This window comes from Chiloscyllium plagiosum, chromosome 25 (genome assembly GCF_004010195.1).
Source record: "Chiloscyllium plagiosum isolate BGI_BamShark_2017 chromosome 25, ASM401019v2, whole genome shotgun sequence".
Classification (NCBI taxonomy): Eukaryota; Metazoa; Chordata; class Chondrichthyes; order Orectolobiformes; family Hemiscylliidae; genus Chiloscyllium; species Chiloscyllium plagiosum.
Window position 1 is genome coordinate 49,176,525 of NC_057734.1, and position 10,283 is coordinate 49,186,807.

At 43.5% G+C, this 10,283-nt stretch overlaps 1 protein-coding gene across 1 annotated transcript in view; it reads left to right on the forward strand.

Annotated features, from left to right (window-relative positions):
• crkl (v-crk avian sarcoma virus CT10 oncogene homolog-like) overlaps positions 1–10,283 on the forward strand; it is a 49,674-nt gene extending 39,391 nt beyond the window's left edge. The window contains exon 2 of the mRNA XM_043716149.1: positions 9,829–10,283. Within this exon, the coding sequence (XP_043572084.1) occupies positions 9,829–9,963 (135 nt within the window). The 3' untranslated portion in view covers positions 9,964–10,283. The remainder of the gene's footprint in view (positions 1–9,828) is intronic.

The following is a 10,283-nucleotide window of genomic DNA, read 5'->3' on the forward strand; positions in this document are numbered from 1 at the left end:
GACACAGCAGATTACCGTACGCCTTGATTGACCCTTCGCAGACTTCTATTTTGTACTCTTGTTCAGGTGCAGCATTGAGTCTGTTTGTAGGCCAGTAAATGCAGGAAAAGGAAGTCCACAGCTATACATATTGCACTATATATTTTTGACTGGGGTGATACACAAATTAGATGGATTTTCAGGTCACAGATAATTTTTATGGACTGCCAGGATTCTTAAGTGCTAATTTTCAAGTTTGCTTTGGTGAAGTTTTAAATTCATGTTTGCTGTGGCTAATCTCCTTTACCCCACGTCATTTTAAACAAGAAAACTCTGAGGTTTTCCAACTCTGGTACCATACAGAAATGTAATTCCTGTGTTACCAATGGAAATTAATAAATACAGCCAACCATATTCTCCACGCACTTAGCAATCTCTGGGACACGAGCCTCCCGTGTATGGCAACACACCTACCACCTGGCTGACTGCAGTATAGCTCACATACTAGCTGGGCAGGTGTACTACAGTCTAAGCTGCAACTTCAACCCTTTGAGGTACTATGTCAAATTGAAGTAAACAACAATGGGAAAACAAATGCCTCTGTGAGGAAACTGCTATTGTGTCTGTGAATTTCAGGATTTAATTCAAAGCTCCTTATAAAGGAAGTGGATGAGGAGAGGATGGAATTTGCATCTGGTAGCGGCATCAGTTATTTATAGATGACATGCAGTTGCACCCTGAATGAGTGTTTGAGCTTCCTCTGTAAAACTGGACTCTGATTCATAAATACATGGGCTGCTGCACAAGGAATGGCAGCTGGACACTTTGTGGATCGTAGTCCTGTATAGCATTACACCTGACTGCTGATTGACGGCACGATGGCTGAGTCAGTGTCAGGCACCCCACTCACTACCCAAAGACAAGGTAGATCATTACAACCTCTGAAGCTTCTGTTTTTCACACTGGATAGGAAAGTCCACTTTAGAAATGACTCTCAAATGATCCTGCCATTAGTATGTAGATGAGAAGAAGGACCAAGGATGGATCCTTGGGACTACAGTGTGGGAGCAGAAACAGTGCAGGTGAGAATCTGGTTAATATTAGGGAAGAATGGAACTATGTAAGAGCAACCCTTGCTATGGGAAGCGTGGGAGGAGGTGGCCACCATATGAAAGGCTGCAGGTAGTTCCAAGTACAGCAGGGGAATAGATTACTTTTGTCACAGTCTCATAGGATGTCATTTATGAGTTTGAGAGCTGTTTTGGTACTGTGACTGGGTGCAGATACTAATCAGAAGGTTCAAACATGGAGTTCTGAGAAAAATGGACATGTTCACAGTCTTGAAGGACATAAAATCATAGATATTAGCGGGAATAGGCTATTTGATTATCTAAGCCTGCATCATCATTCAGTCAGGTCAATGTTGGCAAGATTTTGACCTCAGCCTCAGCTTCAGTTTCTGCCTGTCCTCTCTCGCTGAATTACCTTCTCAAAGCTGTCTGAATTTGCTGTGAATATCTTTTTTTTAGATTAGATTACTTAGTGTGGAAATTGAAGACATGTCACAGCTCTCTGGGGTAGTGAATTTCAAAGATTAAGATCCTGTACAGGTATTCCTCTTAACTCATCCCCTTATTTTGTTACTTTGCCCTTGAGTTCTAGATAGCCCCATGCCTATTGATTTACTCTGTCAAACCCGCCTCCCTTTGCAAATGTTTTCCAAAGTGACCACACTTCATTCTTCCAAATTACCATGCGTATAGCACCAATCTGCACAATCTATTCTCACAAGGTAGACAACCCCTTCAACCCAGGAATCAACTTAATGATCTTTCTCAGGACTGCAATTAGTGCAAATATAGCCCTCTGTAATTTTAAGGAAACCAAGACTGTACATTACCAAGACTACATCTCAATTACAGTGCCTGCAGCAAATCCTCCTATTTGGATATTCTTTTCCCAATAAAACCGAGCACCCTACTTGCCTTTCTAATTATTTTGCGTGCTTACATGGTAATTTTGGGATTTGTGTACCAGGACAAGCAGATCCCTGTCATTTGAGAATTCTGTAATCATCTTCACTTAACTAATTGTGTTTCCATTCTTAGTTCCAAAGTCGACAACCTCCTGTTTATTCACATTGCATCAAAGCTTTTCCCTGTTAATTTAGTCTATCCAGTATCCATTTTCATATTCTTTGTCTCCTCCTCACAATTTGCTTCTTTCTCTGTTGTGTGTCATCAAATTTGACGACAAATACAGCCAGCCTTAGTTGAGGTCACAATGCTGTAGCACTCCATTTATTTCAGTTTCAGTAAACTGGAAGCAATCCATTTATACCTATTATTTTTCCTGTTAACCAATCCTTTATCCGTGTTAATATTTTACTTTTAGCACCATGTGCACTTACCTTGGCACATTATTGACTGCTTATTGATAATCCAAATATGCTACATTCCCCTTTATCCTCCCTGCCTGTTTCAGCCTCAGACAGCTGGAACAAATTTGTCACAATTTCCATTTCATTACACAATTGAGAAGAAACTTTGGAGAGGAACAGTGGGCTGGAGTTGGAGCTTTGTCATGATGCAGCGAGTAAGGGTTGTTTTGGGAGGTGTGATGACATTGCATTCGGTTGAAGAAATCATCAGTTAATCAAATGCTTTCACCCACTGTTATAAATTTTCAGAACCAAGTTCTTCCCTGGATTTTGGTGTTGAACTTAGCAATGTATTGCCCAGCTTTCAGGGGCTGTGCCTTGAATGAAATTCTGTGATTTACATATTAATCCTTCAAAATCTGCATCCCCACTCTAAGTGATTAAAGACAACAGCAATCTAAGGTTTTTTTCAATATATCACATCAGTTGCATGATTCTTTGATCTTTTACTTATACAGTGGAACCTCGGTTATTTGAACATGATGGACGGGCATTATGTCGTTTCGATCATTGATTATTTGGTTAACGGATTTTACCTTAAACAAGGGATGCCATGCTGATCTAACTCTGTGCTCTACCGGAGAATTTGTTCAATCTATAATTTTAATGTATTGAGCGCAAGAGGACACAGATTTCACATGAACAAAATAAAGCAATGATAACACAAGAAAACTTATTAAAAATGCAGCAGTAGTTAACATTTGGCTAGGAGTGGTGAAGACTGCGTTAAACAAGGTCTGAACAGCTTCTATGATTGCAAGAGCATTTGTCAGTTTCCGGGAACTCAGTCTCATTATAGAAAGACAGAAGCTCCACCTTGCGCATGAGTTTACGTTCTCCACCAGTCTTTTCAAGAATGGCCCATAAAGTGACAGGAATATTGTAAAACCCTTTTGCTCAGGGCTGTGTAACAACCCTTCAAAAATATCCAGTCACTGATGCTTGAGGTGCTTGTGTTTCTTTGTCTTTGCCAGCATTTTCACGTGTTCTTCAGTACAGGTAAATCAAAGACAGTTACCTCTTTGATGTAACATTTTTGTGGGACCTTGAAATCATCTTCAGATAATTGATATTTGGATAATCGCGATTCCTCTGTAAATTGTGCCCTATGTATCCTACCCCACTAGTTACCTGACGAAGGAGCAGCGCTCCGAAAGCTTGTACTTTCAGATTAACCTATTGGACTATAACGTGCAGTTTCAACCTGGTGAAGCTAACAAACAGGACTGCCTGTATGTCAAACAACGTCAGTAACAAGTGATGGACAGAGCTAAACGATTCCCCAACTAATGGATCAAATCTAAGCTCTGCAGTCCTACCACATCCAATCATGAATGGTGGTGGACAATTACACAACACTGGGCGAGCTGGCTCCCCAAATATCCCCATCCTCAATGATGGAAGAGCCCAACACACCAGTGCAAAAGTTAAGGCTGAAGCATTCACAACAGTCTTCAGCCAGAATAATGGATAATTCATCTTAGCTTCCTCCAGTGGTCCCTGGCATCCCAGATGCACTCTTCTGTTAATTTGAGTCCATGTGATATTAAGACATGGCTGGAGGCACTGGTTATTGCAAAGGCTATGGGCCCTGACAATATTCTGGCAATAGTACTGAAGACTTGTGCTCCAGAACTCCCTAGCCAAACTCTTCCAGTACAGCCTCAACACTGGCATTTACTCAACAATGTAGAAAATTGCCTAGGCTTGTCCTGTACATAAAAAGCAGGACCAGTCCAATTACTGACCTGTCAATGTACCCTTGTTCATTAGTAAAGCGATGGAAGGCATCATCAGCAGTGCTGTCAAGCAACACCTACTCCGCAATAACCTGCTCAGTGACATACCATTTGAGTTCTGTCAGGACCACTTGGCTCCTAACCTCACTGCAGCCTTGAACAAAACATAGACAAAAAGAACTGAATTCCAGAGGTGAGGTGAGAGTGACATTCATTGACATCAAGGTTGTATTTGACTGAATGCAGCATCGAGGAGTCCTAGTAAAACTGGAGTCACTGGAAGATCACGGCCCACAAAAACAGGAGTAGGCTATATATCTCTCCAAGCGCTGCCATTCAGTAGGATCATGGCTGATTCAACACTCTTCACATCCACCTTCCTGTCCTTTCCACATAAAGATGATTCCTCTACTGATCAATAATTTATCGAGCTCAGCCTTAAATACATGCAAAGACTCTGTCATACAGCTCCTTGTGACAAGGTGTTCTGAAGACACTGATCCCAGAGAAGAAATTCTTCTTCAGTTATAACTTGGCACTCCCGTGACTGTGTCGCCTGATCCTAGACCCTGCTATGATGGGAAACATCCCCTCAGCATTTACCCTGTCAAATCCTATGTTTCAATGAAATCACCTTATTCTTCCAAATTCCAGTGAGTAGAGTCACAATCTGTTTAGCTGATAAGACAGCTCCTCCATACCAGGGATCATCCTCATGAATATCTCTGAATTGCCTGTAATAAAATGATAACAGGACTCTATAAATGAGACTGCGAGGCGAGAGTTTCTACTGGTTGGGGTCATATCCAGCACAGTTGTATTGGTGGTCAACCATCTTTACTCCTGGGCATCATTGTAAGGGTAATGTCCTCGTCCCAACCATCTTCAGCTGCTTCATCAATGAGCTTCCCTCCATTATAAGATCAGAAGTGGGGATGTTCACCAATGATTGCACAATGTTCAGCACCATTCGCAACTCTTCAGATACAGAAGCAGTCTATGTTCAAATGCTAGTTCAAAAGAACTGGACAGTATCCAGACTTTGGCTGGCAAATGGCAAGTAATATTTGTGCTCCAAGTGCCAGGCAATGACCATCGCTCCATGAAATTCAGTGGTGTTACCATCGCAGAATTTCCCACTGTCAAAATCCTGGAGGTTACTATTGACCAGCAACCAAATTGGACTTGTCATATAAATACAGTGGCTGCAAGAACAGGTCAGTCTTGGAATCCTGCAGCGAGTAGCTCCCAAAGCCTGTCAACAAGACACTAGTCAGCAATATGATGGTATACTTCCCACTTGCCTGAATGAGCGCAGCTCCAAAAATTGTTGAGAAGCTTGACATCCAGGACATAGCAGCTTGAAAGGCAATGCAGGCGAAGCTCAATTATCCGAATGAGATGGGCAGGCACTATTTTGTTCGGATAATCGATTATTCGGTTAATGGATTGAATGGCTTTCCTCTGGGGCTCTGAGTTTTTAAAGTCTGCTTCCTGTTCAGGAGACTCGCAGCAGCAGCACAGCGCGCGAGTCCCCGCCCCGACCCTGACTCTGTTTACCCCAGGCCCCTCTCTGGGGCAGCCAGATTGGACATCAACAAGGCTGCTGCGGCTGCCTTTTGTGGGGTAAGTCTCCAAACGCAGCCACACACGCACACTGCCGCAGTCACAGCCCCACACACAACTTTTTCCTGCTACTTTTTGACAGGTTCTACCTTTCCCTTGTACAGGACAATGTTGGGGAGATTACGTGGTGAAGGCCGGTTTAGGTACACTCCTGTGTAGAACTCCAGGGAAAGTGTAGGGAGAGAGGGAGGGTGGGAAGTCAGTCATTTGGAGACGGTGCCTGTTTAATCACAGTAAACAAAAGACGCGATCAGTGTTGGAAGCACGTTTTTGATGTAATGTTTCCATCCGGACCTAGAGATCTCCTTCGGATAATCAGATTTTCAGATAATTGGTATTCGGATAATCGAGGTTCCTCTGCATATCCATAAACACCCATTCCCTCCTTCACCAATGCTTAATAGCATGTTTATACTTCCGTTCTTCAATGTCGTTGAATAAAAATGTTGGAACTCCCTCCCTTCACTCCACTGACTACTTATACCAAATGGACTGAAGTAGTTCACTACCACCTTCGTCAGGGTAGCTTGTGATGACCAATTAATGCTGGTCCAACCAATGTTGCCCACGCCCTCTTAATGAATAGAAAAAACAGTGGCAGGTGTGGTGTCTACTAGGTACTGAAAACACACACACACCACCTCCATTTTTCAAATTGTGATAAATGGTGAGGATCTGATGCTTGTTTCATTGGGCTGCAAAATTGTTCCGTGCTCTGGGCTTTTTTACACCTCCCAGCAGTATTTATATGCTTGGCATTTCCACAGTTAGACTTCCTGTAGTAAGGTGTAGAGCTCATTCTCTCTGGTTAGCTTTGTGTCACAAAAGTGTGCGGTCCCTCAAGGCTGTATGCAAGCCAGCTCACTTGGCACCAGATTGCACCCTTCCCAAACTGTCAGGCTGTATCATTAATTCACATGTTAAAGACCTAACTTACAACCCCTCATTTTTAAACTTGGTTGACTTGAATGAGGAAGGATGTCAAGTTACTGTGAGGTTTTCATAGGTGCAGGCTTGCTTCCTCAATTTCTTAAAAAGTTTGCTCTTCATATGCAGAGTGCTATCAATTTACCAGTTCCTTTCCTGACTTAACACACTTCATAGTGCACTGTTGCCAAGAATAGGTCATACTTTGACAGCACTGAGTCACCGGTCAGTTCCAGAGCTGAAGACTTTTGCGTAGAGGCCCCATTGGTGAGCAGTGTATGTTGAGATGTCAGTTTGAGATAAACTGACTTTGTTTTGCATCATTTTTATTTTGGTGTTGACATTGCCTCTGGTGATCTTGTCACTCCCTCTGACAAAGCCCTGATAATCTGAAGAAAAGCCACTTAATAGATCACGTCACAAAATGACTGAGGTTGGGCCCTGAATGAATCACTTCAGTGGGTGTTGATGACTTGTACATACCACATTGGCATGAATGAACAAACTCTCCTAACAATGATTCGACTGCCATCTGCTGTTGCACCAGCTTCACCAGCCCCGTCACCTGTGCCAAACTGCTCTTCAGTTTCTGTCGCATCAGGTGCTTGTTTCTGCTGAGACCAACAGTCTATTTCCTCTCACTAGTGATGCCAGTAACTGAAGAATTGTTTGTAAATTGTTGCTTTATTGGACCAAGCAGAGTCCACATTGAATGCTGATTGCAGATTCTGTGACTCAACTTTAGTTGTGAGGCTGTACATTCCTTTCTAAGCTAAGGAAGCCAATTAAAGCAGCAAGAACCCTGGCAACTCACTAGAATCTGAGGATATACAGCACCTTGACACTAGCCGCTTTCTGAAATGTGATCCTTTAAATGGGCTTAGAACAACAACTTTTTCCTGTTTGCCAATGTGGGTGACACTGGCTGGGCAGCCATCTTTTGTCTCTGCCTAATTGCCCTGAAGAAGATGGTGCTGAGCTGCTTCCTTTACCACATGTTTGGGGATTTTGAACCAGTGATCGTGAAGGAGTAGTAATGTAGTTCCGTGAGTGTGACTTGAAGAGGGATCTCCTGGTGGTGCTGATCTGAAATATCTGCTGCCTATGCCCCTCTAAATGGTTACAGTCACCAGGTTTGGAAGGTGCTGTTAGAAGGCCTTGGTAAGTTGCTGCAGTGAACCTTGTAGATGGCATATGCTACTGCCACTGTATGGGAGTGAAAGTTGACAGTCATAGATGGAGTGGCAGTCAAGTGTTTGTCCTGAACAGTAAGGGTTTGTGTTGTTGGAGCTGCACTCGTCCGGACAAGTGGGGAGTAATCCTGACTTGTACCTTGGAGATGGCGGAAAGGCTTTGGGGAGGCAGGAGCTGAGTTACTTGCTGTGGAGTACCTGGCCTCCTGAAACCAATCAGCAGCACCCCAAGAATTAACGTCCAGCTGAGGCACAGTGCACCCTTGCCACTTTTCTGAGGAGTTTTGTTTTTGTTTTCTTTGTAATCTTTGTGTGTCTGGTTTCCTCTTGTGTTTGTGGTTCCTCAGAATTAGTGCCTCGAATTTGATCATCTGGATGTGGTGATGGTATAAAAGGATCTGCAAGGTTTGGATGGGGAACACACTGCAGAGCTGGTCTGGTGCTCGTGCTGCAAGAGACACTCATCCACCATGATGCTGAGGTTTCTCCTGGCTTTCTGTAGCCCTCTTCCTTGTGGTCCCCCACTCTAAACTTAAAGCAGATGATGATACTGGGGAAGGGATGGAACCTGGAAGTACAAACCATAGTGGAATAATTTGAGTGTATTTTCATATTTTAAAAATAGGCAGCTAGTGAGTTGGTCTGTTGCACTGACAAAAGAAGCTCAGCATTCATGATTGCGGGAAGTGCTGTATCTGCCAAAGCAGCATGCCTTTAATACTAACAAAATCAAACATTGCTGGAAAAACTCCGCAGGTCTGGTGGCATCAGTGGAAAGAAAGCAGAATTAATATTTTGGATCTAGTGAACCTCCTTCAGAACTGTTAGCTTGGAAAAGGTTGGTATGTTTGCTAGAGTAGGGATGGGGTGGTGTGAGGGAAGGAGTAAGCGAGAGGTCGAGATGGCGAAGGAGTGGGTAAAACTTAGCCCTGAGTATTGAATGGCTGCTCATAGGGACTGTTAGCAGTGAGGCCAAAGTGAGGACAGAAGGTGTTGGTGATCAGTGTCTAGTGTGTGGTGCTGGAAAAGCACAGCAAGTCAGGCAGCATTTGAAGAGCAGGAAAATTGACATTTCGGGCAAAATCTCCTTTATCAAGAAATCCTGATGAAGGGCTTTTGCCTGAAACATCGATTTTCCTGCTCTTCGGATGCTGCCTGACCTGCTGTGCTTTTCCAGCACCACACTCTCGACTGTTAATGGTAGCAGCCCAAGGTCTGGTGGTTGGGGCAAGGACATGGGAGAAGGTGCTCAGACCGTAAAATTGTTGAACTCAACATTGAGTCCAGAAGTTGCAGGCTTCCTAAGCACAAAATGGGATGCTGTTCTTCCAGCTTGAGCTAAGCTTTGCTGGAGCACTGCAGCAAGCCTGAGGCAGATAATGGTCCAGAGAATACGGTCGTGTTGAAATGGGAGGCACCTAGAAACTCGGGTCATTTCTGTGGACAGAACATCAATATTCTTTTTAACACAAGTCAGCATGTCATGGGTGTGGGTATAGGTTAAATACGGAGTTAGTTGATACAACAAAAATGTATTGGCTTGTTTTTTTGGTAGCAACTTACTCCTGAAGGTTCAGAGTTATCCTTTTGCACCAACACCCCAGGAACACACAATCATTTCAATTGACCGATGTAAATAGATCAACCAGGTCACAACATGCTGCCAATTCCAGGTTTAAATTGTCAGGTGGCAGGTTTGAATTGAGTAACTTTAAATTGTGCGTGGACCTTCATTACATCTCTGAATGGATTGATTGAGAATCCTTTTTGTTTTGAGAAAGAGCTTTTAACAGCAGATATGATTCAGAAGAGGGTCTCCTTCATGTGGCCATGTCTCTCAGCAATGAAGAGATTCACTTGTCTGTCTGGCACCTTACTCTGACTCTGTACAGTGACTTGAACTCTGATTGTCTTTCTCCCGCAGGTTGGTGACCTTGTGAAAGTGACCAGGATGAATATCAGCGGCCAATGGGAGGGTGAGGTGAATGGACGGCAAGGACTTTTCCCTTTCACTCACGTCCAGATCTTCGATCCCCAGAACCCCGAAGAGAATGAGTGACCCAGAGATCCGGGTACGAGTGGTCACCTCCATCTGCCTGTTCATCGCACACGGTATCAGCATCACATCTGGTGCATCGCTTCCAGACTAATGGGGAAACCATCACTTTGCCATGGAACCGCGATTGGATTTTTGAGTATCTGCTTACCTGCTGGATTTTAATGTTTCTGTCTGAGCTCTTCCCACGTACCATTAAAGCTACATGATTACTAATAATAAATGGAGAAAAGGACGGGAGAGAGACAGTCTTGATCTCAGTGCTGCAATAATTAATGCTTCAGTAAACATTTGAAGCCAACTGGGATAACTGAGCAAATACT